Below are 18,240 nucleotides of genomic sequence, written 5' to 3'. Positions count from 1 at the left end.
AACTTCCTTTGCGCCAGAGTTTAGTACCTGTGCAAACATTTTCCTAGTTTTGTCCCCCACCTCTCCAATTCCTTGACAAATCACCCAACTACCCATAATACTTAACAGTTCCCACTGCCACTATTTCCCTAAACCAGGCAGATCTGTGTTTCTCTTCCCTGACCTGCACTACTCAGAGCTGCATATGCATTTAGCCTTACAAAACTATCTCCTCCTCCTCCTCTCCAATGTTGCAGGAAGAGCGCCCCAGGCAGATCAAGCACTTCCAGTATTTCAGCTGGCCAGATCACGGGGTCCCCAATGAGCCAGGGGGAGTCCTTGGCTTTCTGGATCAAGTCAACAGGGCCCAGAGGAGCTTCCCAGACACTGGGCCTATCGTAGTGCACTGCAGGTGAGTGGCCAGGAGGGGGTGATGCTTGGCTGAACTGGCTGCGGATGTAGGCAGTATTGGGCATTTGCTGGCACTCCCCCAATGAATTTTCTATGGATTGCTCAAGTAATAATATCAAAGCACTCTCAGTTTGTATGCTCTAGATTTTCTAGGCTCCCCACTCTTTTAAAGCCATCTTGTGGGAGTGAGTTCCACAGTTCCACGCTGCATGAAGGACTTTCTGTTACCTATCGGGGATCTACGCTCCTCCCTTACAGATTATAAACCAACATAGAGAACGTGAATATCTTAAGATGTCAAGAACAGGTGATGGGAGGAGAAAACAGTGATTCTGGGATGGTTGGAGTTCAGCAGGACTGGGGGGGGGGCATATAATTACAAGGCTTACGATCCTTGCATCAGGAATCCCATCAGTGCTGTTTTTATGCCTGCCTTGTAATCTCCTTAATGGCAAAACAAAACAAAATTCCTTCCAGTAGCACCTTAAAGACCAACTAAGTTAGTTCTTGGTATGAGCTTTCGTGTGCATGCACACTTCTTCAGATACACTGAAACAGAAGTACTTTTAACTAACTTAGTTGGTCTTTAAGGTGCTACTGGAAGGAATTTTGTTTTGTTTTGACTATGGCAGACCAACACGGCTACCCATCTGTATCCTTAATGGCAGTAATCTCAATGTTAAACCCTCTAGAGAAAAGGGTTTAAATGTTTGGCAATTGATTTTTTTTCCACCCACCCTTTCCTTGAATGTTGTCAAAGTTGCCTGATGCGCGCTGGAGTCTACCAACTTCCTGGGGGTCCCAGCCTTCCTCTACCTGTTGTAGCCATTCTCACCTCGGCTGACCTATGGACTAAGGTCTGCGCTGGGCTGGCGGTGACTTTGCCCTCCTCACCTCTCTCTTTCCTCCCCCCAGTGCCGGGATAGGACGAACGGGCACCATCATAGTGATAGACATCTTGGTGGACACTATTCACAGGCAAGGTAAACGACAGAACTTGGAGGTTCTCTCCACCTTTTAATTCTAAGGAGGATCTGGGACATGCAGAATGTTTAATGCAGTCTTGTGAATAATAGGCAATCGCCTATAGCGAGCTGGTACTGCATCCAGGTGACCAGTTAGCAGAGAAACTTTCTGCTTTAGGTCACAAACTACTAACTGCTCTGGGCAAGCAGGCTTGTAAGCTCTGTGGATGTTTTCAGGGCTGAAAACTCTGAAGATGCCTGACCAGTGAGCTTTTATGCTATAGACTTGACCCCAGAGTTTGCCCCCATTCTTGTTCCTCTGGAGCTTGCCCTCTTCCCTTCGTTCTTGCTGGCCGCCATGCAGTTAGTTAGGCACTCAGCAGCTTTTTGTGTTCCAAAAAGGATTTCAGGATTGTTCCGGATGATCCTAGGGACAAGGAACTTGAATTTTAACTACATCATTATGGGAAAGTTGAACACTTCCCACCTGGGCGTAAGTTGGCCTTTTGGAGCTGCTCACAAGAGTGGTTGCCAACAGACTGTCACTGTTTTACGGAAGGGATTTGATCATCTACTGGAACTGGGTTTTTTTAATTTTTATTACTTTTTTATTGATTTTCAAAAAGAAAACAAAATTAAATAAAACTTTAACTTTAACATTCAACCTTTTTAATCTTCTTATTTACCCTGCTCAATTTCGCGCCCAAACTTCCCTCCTTTCCTGCTTCGGTCTTCCCAATTTAAATCCATTCCTGCAGATTCTTAATGACATTCTATATACATCACAAGATTTATGTTAGCCCTGCTACAGTTTTTAAATTTCTACAGTTATTTCGTATATACACAACAAATTTACTCCACTCCTCCTCAAACTTTGTCACTTTTTGGTCTCAAATTTTATAACTCTTTTTTGCCAATACAGTATACTTGAATACGGTAATTTCGTCTGCCACTCCATTAGGGTTGGTAACTCTTGGGATTTCCACTTTTGGGCCACAAGAATCCTTGCGGCAGTCATGGGATACAAGAATAATTTGCAGTCTTCTTTTCTCACTTCATCTCCTATTATCCCTAATAAAAAAGCCTCTGGTTTCTTTGGGAATGTATATTTGAATTTTTTTTTTTCATTTCATTGTATATCATATCCCAAAACTTTTTCATTTACTGGAACTGTTAAAGGCTGCACGTTGAATTCAAGGGCTCTGTTCAAGGGATGAAAACCCTCTGTTGTATAACCTCCCTAAAAACAAATTGGGATGAATGCTCAGTAAAGACAGGGCATAGTCTTGACCACTGCCGGATTTACTTATAAGCTAAACAAGCTATAGCTTAGGGCCCCACTCTCTTGGTGCCTCTCAAAAAATGTAAAGGAAAAACAACAACCTGGATGTACATTTCCAAAATATAAGATAAAAAACAAATAAAATAAAACCCTATGTGCAGCAACAGTGTTTTGTGTTCTGTAGGCTCCTATTTTTTATGTGCAAATGGCTTTAGATACCTGTTAGGTCCATAAATTACCATATAGCATGTATTCAACACAAAAAACAGTGACAATTTGTTGTTGACAAAGGACAGCTGGACATATAAAGGGCCCCATTACCTTCAGTAGCTTAGGGCCTCATCAAACCTAAATCCGGCCCTGGTCTTGACTACTGATTAAGCTTTGTGCAAGGAAATCTGAGTGAATATTCAAAGAATATATCATCTAGGGTTCCTGTGTGTCCATCGTAATCTTCTTTTTGGCTCATATGCATATCCCTTCCCTAAAACATTCGTTTCCACCAAATAATTTTGGGATAAGTTGCTTTCTTACACTTTCTTTAAGAGGAAGCCATCTTGGCTGTATGGGTGTACCCCCAATTCTAAATCTGCCGCAGGGGAAAATGCTCTCTTTCCACACCATTCTTTTAAAGCACATGGCTCCCCCCCCCCACAAAAGGATCCTGGGAATTGTAGTGTACAGAGCTACAATTCCCAGCACTCTTGATGGATGACAGTTCCCAGGAGCCTTTGGGGGAGAAGCCGCATGCTTTAAGTGTACAGTGCGGATGTGGCCTAAGGCTGCCCCACCTTTCTTGCCCATAAATAGGCTTGGACTGTGACATCGATATCCCCAAGACCATCCAGATGGTACGGAGGCAGCGCTCTGGCATGGTGCAAACAGAAGCGCAGTACAAGTTCGTCTACATGGCTGTCCAGCAGTACATTGCCACAGAACAAAAGGAGCTGGAAGAGGAACAGGTAGGGGGCGTCCCATTCGCCCACCAAAAGAGGGGCGGTTTTGACCTGAAGAGTGCTTAGGGATGGGACCAGGGACTGGACTGCACCAGGCCAGTTTTGGATGCAAAGGAATGGTGGGAGGAACCAGCTAGGGAAAGGAAGAAGGCTCAGAGACTGGGGATTTCATGGGTGGTCAGAGAGAGAAGTCTGGGAGGAGGAGGTGTCAGAAGCTGAAGAGGTAACAGGGCTTAGTGAGCTGGGAGAGTCTGTGGCAGAGAGAAGCCCAGAATCGGAGGCAGAAGCTGAATCAGGAATGTTGGGGAAGGGATGCCAAGAGGCAGTGGCGTAGCGTGGGTTGTCAGCACCCGGGGCAAGGCAAGTAATTTGTGCCCCCTAACCCGTGGATTTGCGCCCCCTAACCCGTGGATTTGCGCCCCCTAACCTGTGGATTTGCCCTAACCCCAGATGTTGCGCCCGGTGCGGCCGGCCCCCCCTGCACCCCCCACGCTACGCCACTGCCAAGAGGCAGAGATGAGTCCAGCTGTTGAAGAGTCACGGGTGTCTCCCAGTCCTGCTGCAACCAGCTCCCCTCCTCTCTGGTCTCCCAGAACCAGAAGAGGGCTGAAATGGGTAAAGGAGACGTTGGCTTCATGCAGATGCAGTCTCTGATTGCTTAGGAAAAACCCTGGAGAGGAGAGGACCTAGACTGCTGTGGGGAGGTGGGGACTTTCAGTCTTGGCAACTGATCCATGGGGCAAGACCTGTGCTTATTAGGCCTGACACTCCGCCAAGTCTGTGCACATCATGCTCTTGCCAATAAAGAGTTAATTCCAACTTGCAGGGAGTGATTTACTGCTGGCTCGCTCCTGTCACCAATTGCTTTCCGAGCTCAACTCCCAAGATGTTTGCTCTGAAAGCATTTAAACCAGAGGTGGGGAACCAGACTCCCATCTCCCATCAGCCCCCAGCCAGCATGGCCAATGGCCAGGGATGGTGAGAGCAACATCTGGAGGGCTGTAGGCTCCTCATCCCTGAACTAGACTGTCACTTGCCTGTATTTCCCTGAGCTACCTCTATCACAGCTCTGCCTTTTTTTAAAATGCAGGAATAAAGAACCTGCAGCTCTTCAAAAGTTGCTGGGCTCCAACCTCCACCAGCCGCAGTTGCATCCAGTGCTGGTCCTACTCAGAGTAGACCCATGGAAGTTGGTGGACGTTGGCTAACTCGGGCACAGTGATTTCCATGAGTCCGCTCTTGAGTAAAACTAGGTGGGATGCTGCCCAGTGAACCCAAGTTAGTCTCGTCCATGAATTTCAGTGGGTCTACTCTGAGCGAGAGTAGGTCACATTTTAGAAATGGCCTCAAAGGTTGGAGGAGCTGTGGAACCAATCAGGTCTGTCCGGTTGTCCGTTTCAGAGAAATACAAGGAAGGAGAGAGAGTACTTGAATATCCGATACCCGCCGATGGAGCAGCCCAGAATGAAAGCTCGTCCCCCGTCACCAAGAGTCCAGACAGGGTAAGGTGGAGCTGTGGGGAAGAGGGCCTTATTTGAAGGCAAAGTGGGGTAGGGGAGTTGGGGAGACAGCGTAGAATTGAAGCCTTGGCCCAACATGAATCCAGAGCAAACTTTTGGCTACAGAGAACATTATTTTCAGAGTTGGGGATGCCAGAGGAAATTGTGAGAGGGCAGAAATACAAATTGTTGTGAGCAGCATAGCATCCAATTGGCATGTTGGGAGGGTGGGAAGCCAACAGTTCACCTCCATGCCCAAAGGCCTCCCAGCAAACAGTACAGTTAAGGAACCCAATCATTACCTCAGTTCTTTGTCTGTAAGATTTAGTGTTCATTTTATTTTTACATTTCTGTACCACCTTTCCTCCAAGGAATTAAAGGTGTCTTTTCTTGTTCACCTCTCTCTCCATTTCATCACAGCAACAACCCTGTGAGGTAGGTTAGGCTGAGAGGCAGTGACTGGCCCAAGGTCACACACACACACACACACACACACACACACACTCCTGGTGGCCGAGAGGGGGATTTGAACCCTGGTCCTCCAGCACTCTACCCATTACACCGCACTGCCTCTCAAGATGAGAATGCTTTCATAGACAGGGGAAGCAGCAGCAAAACAGCCATGTGGTTACAGCTAGATAATAGATGTGAAATGCTTTGAACACTCGAAAGCCCCCAAGAAATGCAAAATGTGATGTCCCAGGCAGGCATATTAGCTGGCTTAGTTTTTGCAAGACTTCTGCTCTTCTCCACACCCAGCTTCCAGAAATTTTTCTTGGGGGGGGGGGGGAGAGGTTGGAGGATGGGAGTTTGCTCTTGGTTGATATGTTCCAGCCCCCTTCTCCTGTTTTGCGCAAGACAAGGGTTGAGCTAGATGCCCCGCTAGGCTCCTTCCAACTCTACAATTCTGTGTTTCTGTGTTTCTATAGAGTCGATGAAGAATCTGCCTCCGTATACGAGAACCTCAGCGTTAAAGCCACAAAGGTCTCAGGTTTAAGCAGCTCAGGGAGATAGCAGCTTCGGAGAGGGACGTGTACTTGGTGGCTATAAAACAGGTCTGTGGTTTGTTTGTTTAACTTTAACACTGTTTTAAGGGACCAGTGGGATCTGCAACAAAATGTTGCAGCGTGGAATGTTCCTGTTCCGTATGCCGCAGAGAAAGAGAGATTTCCCCTCTGCCCCTCCTCATCACCCGATATTCACTGCCCTGTTCACAGGAGACAAATTTTAGGCAGGGGGCATTTTGAAAGGTTTTCTTGTCATTTTCAGTGGTGTTTTGTTTTGTTTTTTAAACTCTCTGAAAAGGTTTGGAGGTTATGACTGGTAGTACCATAGTCTAGCCTTCTTTTTTTTTAAAAAGAAAAAGGAGATCCAGTTTGAGCGGAACTGCTTCTGGGCGTTTTGCAATCCCTCTCTTCCACGCTCTCTGCCCAAATGCCCCAGGCATTGTATATTTGAGGGCAGAGAAGGAAATGGTATCCACCGCAGCCCACAGATCAGGGATGGGGAACCCCAGGCCATGGGATCAAATGTGCCCCTTCCAGACTCACTTGCATAGCTCTCAGAGTTCCCCCTGGGCAACGCCCCCTCTCAGCAGACCACACCCCCTTCCACACAGGCCACACCCCTCCCCACAGGCCACACCCCCTCCCCGGCTGTGTTCCACATCTTCTTTGTCAGGCTGAAAGTGTACTTGCAACTCTGATGATGCCTCTTGTTTGCTTCATAAGAAATGGTTTTAAATAGAGGGTAAATTGAATGGTTGGAGGAGAGGCGGAAAGAAGAGCTGATTTGTCCATGGCTAGGGGGCGCGATCTGGGCGGTTCTGCCAGAGGCAGAAGATCACCTAGCTACAGCTCTGGTGGCATGACCTTAAAACAAAGCAATGCGCATGACCAAAACAGAGACACTTGCTATTCTGTCTCTGTTAATTCTGTGATGTTCAAATTGCTGGGAGGCAGAGCAACCTCCATTGGTTCTGCTGTGTGACAGGTCGGCCCCCCATTAGGCTTCCTCTCTCCATCACTGTCATCTAGGGGGGCAGCTGCTTCAGTGGGAGAGATAGCAAGCTGAAGGCTAGTTTCATCTGCGTTGCTGGATGCTCTGGGAGTGTTTTTTGGTTGAACAGGGGGGTACAAATCCTCAGAGCAAATAAATAAAGCGAGTACCTCTTCCCCCCTCCCTTTTTTCCTGCCCTTATATTAGGGGTTGCCGAGAGTCGCACCTGCACGTCCTCCACAACCTTCCATTGCCACCTACTGCTCGTTTTCACCACTTGAACCTTGGATTCAGCACAGAAAACCAAAGATTGACCCAGCATGCCACCTGTCAAGGGAGGAGCTGTCTATGCTTTAGGAACAAATCTTGGCCTAACTTATTCAGGAGAGAGACAAACTTTCCCCCCCGTCGTGCACAAATTCCCTGATGCCGTTTATCTGCAAGTGCCTCTGGATGTCTGTAATAGAGCCTACGAATCTCCTTTTAACTTGTTTTTTTTATAGATATATAGATATATATATAAGCACAGTAAGCTAATGAGTGTCCTTTTTTGTGGGGTGGGGTAGGGAAGGGAAAGTTGTTAAAACATCACAGAAATAGGAGGCAAAAGCATATTGTTGTGCGTGGAGTGTGGTACGGTTTTCTCCTCAGTGGGGTTGGGTTTACTGAGCTGCAGAGGAGAGAATTGTAGTAGTAGTAGTAGTAATAATTAATAATAATAATAATTTATTATTGATACGCCTGCCACCTGGCTGGGTTTCCTCAGCCACTCTGGGCGGCTCCCAACAGAAGATTAAAAACACGATAAAAGATCAAACATTAAAAACTTCCCTAAACAGGGCTGCCTTCAGATGTCTTCTAAAAGTCAGTTAGTTGTTTGTTTCCTTGACATCTGATGGGAGGACGTTCCGCAGGGCAGGTGCCACTACCGAGAAGGCCCTCTGCCTGGTTCCCTGTAATGTCACTTCTTGCAGTGAGGGAACTGCCAGAAGGCCCTTGGAGCTGGACCTCAGTGTCCGGGCTGAATGATGGGGGTGGAGACGCTCCTTCAGGTATACTGGGCTGAGGCCATAGTATGTTGCAGCAACTCTTGTTTGTGATTTTTGCTCATTTTGCCCATGCCCCCCAATTGTGGCTCCCTAGTAGGCTATGATCGGATAGCTAACAGAACGATCCATGCTGATCATGGCTTGCTAGGGAGCTACGGGCATCCTTCCACACACCTTGTTCAGAAACAGCTAGAAGTTGAAGCTTCCTTATTGTCTTATTCTGCCAGGAGAGGAGCAAAACAGGAGTGGATCGGGCGTCACACTTAAGTGTGATGCTTGCTTCAGAGAAACCACATTATGGCAGAATCAGAATCAGTTGGAAGGGACCCTGTGGGTCATCTAGTCCAACCCCCTGCCATGCAGGATTCACAGCTAAAGAATCCCTGGCAGACAGCCGCCCCCAACTCTGTCTAAAAACCTCCAATGAGGGAGAAGTCCATCACCTTCAGAGCAGCTCTGGCTTACTGGTATGACTGAACATGGCTGTGCTACCTTACAGTAACGCCACGCCTTTAGTCACTGCCTGGTTTACCCTTATATGGAGAAAATGCCAAATTGCGTCACCATTTTGAGAATATTAGGAATGCTTCTCTATGTTAACAAGAGGTTTTTTTAAACAGGGTACCTTTTTTCCACACAAGGGATGGTTAACATTTGTGGCATTCCAGATTTTGCTGGACTCTTAAATCACACCAGCCCTCTGACCACTGACCCCATCTTGGGCTGGCAGCAGCTCGGGCCCTGACCTCTTTTTTTCTTTTCTCTTCAAGATATGGCAACCCTATCTTATTAGAAGTTGTCTTTTTAAAAAGAGTAGTCTCGAGGTGAGAAGCTTCCAAATTAAACCTTGAACGCTGGCAATAAACAAAGGGGCCATGCTGAAAGCTGTAAACAAACACTTCATGGGTGCAAGTTGTCAAGAGCTCATCCTACTCTCAGGTAGGACCGCCATGTGAAAGACAACAATCCCATGACTGCAATCACGGAGCAGGAATTCTAACATAAATGTCACGGCATTTGCAAGACACCATGTTTCTCTGCCTTCGGAAAAGGTTAGGGGGGAGTCTCTGCGAGTTGCTTCAGAGCTGCGATGTCTTGCTGGTGCATTTTGTTTCTGTGTGCTTAAAACAGAGTTGGGAAAAATGACCACTGCTAGCTTAAAGGGTCATGATTTGTTTGCTGATGTCTCAATACAGATCAGGCTTAAGAACCCACTGGGTGGTGATGGTTGGGAGCGAGGGATTGTTTAATCAAACCATGGGTTTTTAAAAGTTTGTTCTTCTAGAAAATCTTTACGAAAGTTAGTCGCTTGCTGAGGAACCTTCTGCGTGTGGCAAAGGATTTGCAGTGTGTGTTGTGTGTGTGTTGTACAGTGTATTCATTCTCCTAGGCTAGTCATACCAGTGATAAACCACGAAGGAACCTCACTGACACCCATCTAGCAAGATGAGCCCTGCTGGATCAGGCCAAAGCGTGGCCATCTAGTCTAGCCTCCTGTTCTCACAGCAGCCAATCATATGCCCCCAATGGGAAAACCACAACTGCAGGTAGCCCCTCGTAACCTAATACTCTTTAAAAGCCATTCTCTGCTTGTTTTCTCTCTCTTTCAATTGCACACTGCTACCCACCCTTCAAAAAAAACAACAACCTGCAAAACGCCGACACACATTTAAGTCAATTTAAAGAAACTGCCATATTTGTAGAATACCACACACCATCTATATAAAATTGAAATGTTTAATAACACATATAAAATTAAATACGTTCTCTTCCCACTCCAAGATATAATTGCGCATAGGCTTCATTCAAGCTGTTGGTGAAGGGAGTCAGTCTCTGGGGAAAAGTCCTTTTTTCCATTGTCCTTTCACATGTAATGGGCCCAGGGGACAACACTGCGCATTTTTGAACAGCTGGCCTCTTATTTCTGCTGGTCTGATAGGCGTGTGGGGAGGCATCATTCCAGGTAACTCTTTGGTGGGCATCCTTCAGAGCAGCAGGTGTTGACCTTGCAAAAAGGTTCACCTCTGCTCTCTGCATTGCCATGGGAGTCACACAGCAGAACCCACAGGGTGTATGGAACGGCAATGTCTTTATTTAAAAGTTTCCAGAGGTTCCTAAAAAGAGCAGCATGAGCATGTCGAGAGAGCAGAAAGCACCAATGTCCCAACTCAGAAAGCCAGACCGTTGGACCACCTAGAGTCTAGAGTTGTCCGCTGTGAGTCTGAGGCCAAGAGAATTTTGTTCAACTTGGAGGTACAAAATATGTACCTCCTGCGTGCAAAATATGTGCTCTGCCCACTGAAACACAGTCCCTCCCTCTCTGGGGCTCACCCTAGCAGGTCAAGAATGTCGCTCATTGTTGGCGCTGGGGTGGTGGTCGGAGGCGGTGGCACATAGTGTGGCCTGCTCAGCGTGTAAGTCCTGGTGAAGCAGCGGAGGTTGCCCGTCTTCAGGGCGCACTGGACCGGCCACAGGATGATGCAGAAGAGAATGATGATCAAGGCCGAGAGCAGCATGATGCGCTTCCAGTCATCGCACATGTCACAGCGGGCAAGCCTGCTCATGAAGCTCTCTGGGGGCACCACAGGGATTTCGGGTTTGCTGGGGGCGACGTCGATGCTGATGCAGGGCTCAGCGCTCTCCGGGTCGGACGACTGCCTGCAGCAGAGGCGGGTGCCCTCCATCCAGATCATTTTCTCCTTCTGTAGCTCGGGAGGCAGGGTGGCCAAGAGTTCCTTGCTCGTCTGGAGGCCCGGAGGCCCTTCCAGAGGGATCTCGGTGATCTGGCGGCAGAAGGGGCAGGGGAGCTGGTCCTCGACTCGGTGAGGGGGGAGGGTGGCGGTCAGGCGGGCCAGGCACTCCAGGCAGAAGGTGTGTTGGCACTGGAGGACCTTGGGCGTCTTGAAGAGGTTGTCATAGGTGTTGAAGCAGATGGAGCACTCGATGGGGGAACCCGGCTGCGGCGAGGTGGGGGAACCCAGCCGAATCTTCCCGGAGGTGGGAGAACACACCGGCGAGCACACGCGGGGGCGGCCTTCCGAGGCGGGAGACGTGATCACGATGGGGCTGAGGGGGACGGGGATCTCGTGCGGGGCAGCCGGGACGGGGCTGGTGGGGCTGGTGGGAGGAGAGTTGGGCACTTCCGTGTGCCACACGTGGGAGAAGCAGGACATGACGGAATCTGCAGAGAGAGAGAGAGAGAATCTGTATTAAGGGAAGCCAAGACAAGGAAGAACCAAAATGGGATGGGTAGCTACGTGAGCTTGCATTCCCTCTTGCGGGGCGGGGGTGAAGCACATGCAAATTTTAGCTATGTACATTAGGCTAGTTTCTACATAAACACACTCCTCTCTGTCCTCAGGTAAGCAAGAAGCAATGGCAAAGCGCAAGGGTGCAAACCAGCCACACAAAAGCACTCAAGGAAGGTTTGAAGCAGGGTAGGGTGATGGGTAGCCTGGCCTGGAGGGCCACATGTGGCCCCCAGGACTGACATTCCCCACCCCTCATCTATACACACTTTAAATATATATATATAAATATCCGTAATGGAAATGACACTCTAATCCAGTTTTAGGACAAATATTACTAGCTTTAAGGAATTCTGTTTTTCCTGAAAGGAATTAGACTAATTGACAGAAGAGAGCATCTATCAACAGCTATAGACTGAGGGGGCTGCATCTATATACCTCTGAATTCCAATTGCTGGGGATGTATGTACACACACACACACACACACACACACACACACACACACACTGCCTGTGAGCAGAAGCAACCAGCTGACCCCTACTGGAATCAGAATACTGGGGCAAGATGAAGCTTTTGGCTGATCCAGCAAGGCTCTTGCATTTATATATTTTACTTAGACACCTCAGACTACTGTTAATGCCACCACCTCCCGTCACTTGCAGTTTCTCCACCCTTAAGCAGGGAATAGACAAAGCAGGGGAGGCTGGCCGAATAGGAGGGCACTGCTACAACCAACCTCAGCCAGTCGCCCGCCTGCCTGCCTGCCTGCCTTCTTCTAGCCAGACAGGGGGTGACTGTCCCTGACCATGGTTCTGGCTCCATCCACTGCTGGCCTCCTCACCTTCTGCCCTTCCAGTTCCACCAGCCACCAGCCACCAGGGGCACAGCCACCGATAGAAAAGTGTAAAAACATACCCCAGCCGGTGCTTCTCCTAAGCTGAGAAGAGAGAAGTGTTGCCGTCTCCATGAAATCCACAAGGGATCTCTCTAAGGTTGGCTATCTAGCCTGCTCGGTGGTGGAGGAGGAGGAGGAAGTGGCGACGGGCAGCTTGCGCAAGAGCCTAAGACAGACAGACAAGTCCATTCAGAGCTGGAGGTAAGTACTAGCACTAGAGAGCTAAACACAGGTCTCAACTATTTAGGTGGCCAGGAAGGCACACGGTGGGTCTTGAACCCATAGTTTGCAAGCCACAACAGATCCCTGTGGTGCTTACAGCGCCACTAGTGGGTGGAGGCTGGTACTGCAGTGGCCCGTTCAGCAGGGATCACCGGCTAGAAGAAGCCAATAGGGTTTGGGGGCCTGGCATTTTCTGTCTTTGAAATAACAGCTGGCCCTGGTTGTGGACTTGCCCATCTCTGTGCTGCCTGGAACTTCTGGGAGTTGTAGTTCAATGCACTTTGGAGAAGGTTCTCATCTCATCCTAAGGGACAGGAAGGGTTTTGCTTGTGCTCTTAGCCCCAGTTCTGGCAAGCCCGTCCCCGTCCGCTAGTTTACGGCCAAATTAAACCTTATTTAATAGGCTGGGAGTTTGCGTAGGCAAGATTATGACTGTGTCTTAACGTAACCAGCTTCTGTCACATATACACACACACTTTTCCGTTTCCAACAAAACGTTAAAAGGGTGTCATCTGATAACAGTCCAGTTCGTAGAAGCCTAGTGTAATAAAGTTGCAGTGTATGGCACTTCCAAAAAGGAAACCAGATGAGACTATGGTCCTTTCCTGGGGAAAGACCATGGCTGGGTAGCATCTGCTTTGCATGCAGAAGTTCAATCCCAGGTAGAGGCTGGGAATATCCCCTGCCTGAAACCCTGGAAAGCTGCTGCCAGTCAGTGTAGGCATCAATGAGCTAGATGGGCCAAAGGTCTGGTTTGGGAGGGCTTCCTCCTAGAGGCGTTTAAATCTCACTTCCTAGAAGGCCAGAAAGGAACGTGGGAATTAATGACAATCAAATTCTTGCAACAATTCTCACTCAAACGTAGGCTGCATATGTTGCTGAACTACAACTCCCACCTGCCAAGCTTGCTGGGGCTGATGAGAGTTGTAGTTCAGCAATATCCGGAGGGCCATATCCTTACTAATAATTAAATTCCTTCTTTTTCTTTTGCATTCAGAAGATCTACCTGGCTGTTTTTATGCTGTCTTTCCTCCGTGGAGCTGAGGCTGAGCGATATAGTTCTGTTTCTCCCTTCCCCACCTTTTTATCCCCACAGCAACCCTGCAAAGCATGGAAGGCTGGGAGATTACGATTGGCCAAAGGTCACCTGGCAGCTTCATTGGAACCCAGGTCTCCTCGCTTGTACCTCTTGCCTGCTACCAAACTCGGCTTTCCCTGTGCAAATCCAGGAAACTTTAAACAAAGCTCGTGCCAAGTCACAGCAACTAGTCCTCTTTAGACATCTGGAAGAATTAGGCTGTGTTTTAAAAACATCCAGTGAGGTGTCTAATGGGACAGGTTCCCTGCGATCAGGTGAGATGCTCAGAGCCCTGAAGCGAGGAACACTAATTTCCATCTACAGTACTCATGGAACTAGCTCAACCTGTTTTTGAGGCTAGGCTGAGCTGGGAAATAATTCAAATTAAACCAGGAGAATTGAGTCACCCCAATTCAATGGAATTGAATGCCTCCACTGCATGCTGCGGCTCCAGGTTAATTAATCTGCACCCGATTGCTTCTGCCTGTTCATGTGCCTCAGTCACATGCCAATTCCTGGAAGAAGATGCCACTATAGCCCCTGGCATGGCAGGTTTTACCTTACCCAGAAGCAATAGCAAGGACTCCTACGCACTCAAGTCTAGCCCGCATTAAGTAACTTGGCAGATTTGGGCTAAAAGCTTGATGGCAGAGTTGCTCAGATCCTGCCTACAGGTTTCCCACTGAGGCATCTGGTTGGCCACTGTGCAAACAGGATGCTGGACTAGATGGGTCTTTGGCCTGACCCAGCTTCAAGGCAAGAGTACCTCCAATTACTAAACACTGGAGACAGAGGTAAATGAATGGGACTTGTGACCACCAAGTATTCCCATTTTATTCAATGCAACAATTATGTGAGGTAGGTGAATTTTACAGCCGTGTGAAGATTTGAACCTGGATTCACCTATTCCTACCTCGACACCATATTGATTCTGTCAGATGTCTTTAAATGACATGCAACAAATGAGAATTTATCCTGGAGAAGCTCATCCATCATGCGTCTGCATGAATCAATACATCAGGCTTGACTCAGCCTAATCAGTAATTCACGCCCAGTTAGGTGACTCATACAGAGATGCAGCAGGGAGCCTTCTCCGAGGGCACGCGATCAAGTTGCAACTCTGAACTCGGGATTAGTGCATGGATCTCATGCTCAGTGCAGAGGCATGTGACAGAATCAGCTGTGGCCCCACACGAGCAGAATTGGAAAGAGGTAATCTCAGAGCAGTGAATCACAAAGAGAAGCAACAGGGAAACTCCCAGTATGGGTGGGTGCTCCAAGTCACAGCATGTGTTTGTTTTGCTTGCGGAGGACCCAGCAATAAGTTTGGGAATGATTGGAACAGACTGTGAACCAGTTTTGCAAACTCCATGCACCAGGCACCCAGAAAACCAGACTGGTTAGCATGTCGGTTTAGGAGTGGGATTAGGAGCAGGGCACTTGCTCAACAACAATTTACCATTTCTGCTGAGGATCTGATATATGGAAATGGCAACAACTGCATTAAATGGAGGGGGGGGCAGAATCTGATTATACGCCTATAAGGACTTCACTGTGTGGACGCAGCACAGAACCTGCATGCAGGAACAGCGCTGAGCCCCCCAAAACCCTGCCGCCCTCAACTCCTTTGGGTGGAAGTCAGGGATATAAATTTAATAAGTAAAACAAATAAATGCAATAAATAAAACTGCTGTGTGGAAGCAGTTGGCCCCTGTTGGCCCCACTTCAAATCCGTATTGCAGGGATGGATTGTTTTCTCCCCCGGCAAGTGCATCCCCTCCATGGGACATTTTGACAGGTGGGCAGAACCTTCCACCAGTCCCTTCGTTGTCCCTCTGTACCACTGTTTCCCAAACTCGGATCTCCAACTGTCGTTGGACTACAACTCCCAACAACCCTCGCTAGCAGGACCAGTGGTCAGGGATGATGGGACTTGCAGCTGGAGACCCAGGTTTGCAAAACACTGCTCTGCACTCTCAACAAAACATCTGCATTGAAAGCAATGGCTATTATCCAAGGACAGGGTTCGTTTTAATCTACGCTGGAAAGCAGGTGGGTGGAAGACAGTCTATAAGGCAGCTTCCTGTGTTCTTTCCCTTTACAAAGCCCACCTAGGTTGGTATTGCCTGCACTGACTGGCAGTTGCTCTCCAGGGATTTAGGCAGGGAGTCTTTCCCAGACCTGCTTGGAGAATCTGAGACCACCTTTTTATTATTGACAGTATTATATTTGTACACCACTCTTCATCCGAAGATCACAGGGCAGTTCACAACATAAATATACAAAATGAGAACTTGAAATACCAGTTTGGAAGATGAGCACACCACCCCCACCCCCACCCCCACCCACCCACCAATTTCCTGGCCTTAAGCTCTTCTGCATGCAAAGCAGATGCTCTGAGAGTTCACTACTGCCCTCCTTGAAAATAAATCTTCCTTTGCATGACAGGCCTATGAAATACGAAAGATATCCCCACCCTTTGCCCCCTATCCTGTGCCTGATGTGTCAATTTCATCTTCGATGTGTCATTTTCATTCCTTCTCCACGGCAGGCGTCTGTTGGCCTGCCTCAGTCTGGCAGGTAGTTTGCCATTGAATGGACCCATCGCCTCCCTGCATCCACATCCTCCTCTCTCCTTCTGATGTCACTCAATTGCCACACTTGGGATGATGGCAGGATGTTTGTCACAAAAGTGTCAGGAGGTGGAGTCACCGAAAGCCCAACACTCAGAGGTATCTTTTGGGTTGCTGCCTCCGAGGCCTTTCCAGAAATTATACTTCTCCCAGGAGTGGTTTTATCTTATCTGCTTTGCAAAACTACCAGAATTTGCATTCCACACCCTCGCTCCCAAGAGAGGCCCGGTTGCCTCAGGAAAGTGTTCACCGTTAGGAAAACAAAATTTCAAAGCCCCACACATCTCTCTTGGTTCCGTTCATTACTTAAGCTCAAGCCCTTTGCCCCATCCACCGCAGAAAACATTTCCAATCACAGGCTCTTTCTTGCACAACTTTGCATCAGTTCTGTTGAGGATATTATTAGATAATAACCTTAATTCTGGGTGCAGGCTGAAGAACGGCAATGCACCAAAAGCTACCTTAAAAACTCTGTGGCAGAACTGGGATGTGATGAAGTTTTTCTTCCGGTGGATTGGGCCCCATAAACTACCAGGAGAAGGGGAAACATTTGGATTTTTTTGGGGAGGGTCCCCCTCCTCTGGCCCTAAAAGTTCCCATGGCAACCTTGAAGTTGGTTTGGTCTTTTCTGCTGACCCAGAAGTTAGGAGAAAAGAAAACATCAACTTACCTGTCTGAGTGTGCAAAATCTTTGAAGTAGTTCTGTTCCTCTTCACGGCATGCTGGTATGCTTCCCTGATATAAACCTTCCCAATACGCTGCTCTTAACTTGTCCTGGTGCCTTCTCAAAGGACACCATCCACACCACTGGCCACTGGGCCAATTACTCAGGTGTCTTTTATACCTTCTGGTCTAGCAGGATGACTTACCTGATCAGCATTACCTGTCTCTCCTGCTTGTCAGGCAAGGCCTCCGTTGTCATTGGCCGGCTTTGCCCAGAGGGCGGGGCTTCCAGTGTTGACAAACAGGACCGGCTGGAGCAGCTTCTGAACACAAGAATCAAAGTTCCCGAGAGCCCTGCCCACTTCGTGGAAGTTTTGTCCTTTTGGAGATCTGGCAAAGGAAATAATTTCTTGTTCTGGTTTCAAGCAGCTCAGCGAAGGCAATAGACCTCTGGCATATATATTTTCTGGTGCTTTCAGGCCCAGAGTTAGATCTGTTGTGTCTATGCCACCATTTAGAAAGAAAAGAGAACTTTGCGCCTTTTCATTTAGAAAGGTTTATGTTAATCAACAAAAACCTCACGGCAGTTTACATGAAATGTATAAAATATTCGTTAAAATGCCAATCCATACCCTCCAACATTTCTCTGATGAAAATAGTGACATCCTATTCCATAATACAGTGGTACCTCGGGTTAAGTACTTAATTCGTTCCGGAGGTTCGTTCTTAACCTGAAACTGTTCTTAACCTGAAGCACCACTTTAGCTAATGGGAACTCCTGCTGCTGCCACGCTGCCGGAGCACAATTTCTGTTCTCATCCTGAAGCAAAGTTCTTAACCCGAGGTACTATTTCTGGGTTAGCGGAGTCTGTAACCTGAAGCGTATGTAACCCGAGGTACCACTGTAATAGTAGTAGTAATAATCATCTTATTATTATTCCCCACCCATCTGACTGGGTTGTCCCAGCCACTCTGGGCAGCTTCCAACAGATATAAAAACACAATAAAGCATTCAGCATTAAAATATTCCCCTATACAGGGCTGCCTTCAGATGCCTTCTGAAGGTTATATAGTTACTTATCTCCTTGGCTCAGAGTTCGCCCAACTCAATACCCTCCAACATTTCTCTGATGAACATAGGGACGTCCTAAGGCAAAGTGGGACATTCCAGGATCAAATCAGAAACTGTGACGGTTTCTGGAAATCTGCTGTCACTGGAAAATGGGGACACTTGGTCTGCTGATCTAGAGCAGGGATGGGGAACTGTTTCTAGCTAGACAGCCACATTCCTTTCTAGGTAGTAGTAGTAATAAATAAGAATAAGAATAAGAATAATTGATTATTTATACCCTGCCCATCTG

At 47.9% G+C, this 18,240-nt stretch overlaps 2 protein-coding genes across 5 annotated transcripts in view; one reads left to right on the top strand and one right to left on the bottom strand.

The window, feature by feature from the left end:
• Positions 1-7,627, top strand: part of LOC114602500 (tyrosine-protein phosphatase non-receptor type 11-like) — a 61,414-nt gene extending 53,787 nt beyond the window's left edge. For all 3 annotated transcript variants that reach the window (XM_028740798.2, XM_077931364.1, XM_028740799.2), the window contains exons 11-16: positions 237-391; positions 1,306-1,373; positions 3,448-3,599; positions 4,995-5,095; positions 6,022-6,147; positions 7,298-7,627. In XM_028740798.2, the coding sequence (XP_028596631.2) occupies positions 237-391; positions 1,306-1,373; positions 3,448-3,599; positions 4,995-5,095; positions 6,022-6,106 (561 nt within the window). In that variant the 3' untranslated portion in view covers positions 6,107-6,147; positions 7,298-7,627. The remainder of the gene's footprint in view (positions 1-236; positions 392-1,305; positions 1,374-3,447; positions 3,600-4,994; positions 5,096-6,021; positions 6,148-7,297) is intronic.
• A 2,235-nt stretch (positions 7,628-9,862) lies between these two features.
• RNF223 (ring finger protein 223) lies at positions 9,863-17,056 on the bottom strand. 2 transcript variants are annotated; one of them, XM_028740800.2, is made up of 3 exons: positions 16,887-17,056; positions 12,304-12,449; positions 9,863-11,320 (listed from the first exon to the last, which is right to left on the bottom strand). In XM_028740800.2, the coding sequence occupies exons 2-3, from the start codon at positions 12,353-12,355 to the stop codon at positions 10,467-10,469; spliced, it is 906 nt and encodes a 301-aa protein (XP_028596633.2). In that variant the 5' UTR covers positions 12,356-12,449; positions 16,887-17,056; the 3' UTR covers positions 9,863-10,466. The 2 variants fall into 2 exon arrangements, with proteins under 2 accessions (XP_028596633.2, XP_028596634.2); XM_028740801.2 differs by lacking the exon at positions 12,304-12,449.
• Between the last annotated feature and the right edge of the window lie 1,184 nt (positions 17,057-18,240).

The sequence above is a fragment of the Podarcis muralis genome, chromosome 7 (assembly GCF_964188315.1).
Source record: "Podarcis muralis chromosome 7, rPodMur119.hap1.1, whole genome shotgun sequence".
Lineage (NCBI taxonomy): Eukaryota > Metazoa > Chordata > Lepidosauria > Squamata > Lacertidae > Podarcis > Podarcis muralis.
Note: the sequence above shows the minus strand (reverse complement) of the source record. Positions and strands in the feature narration are given on the sequence as shown.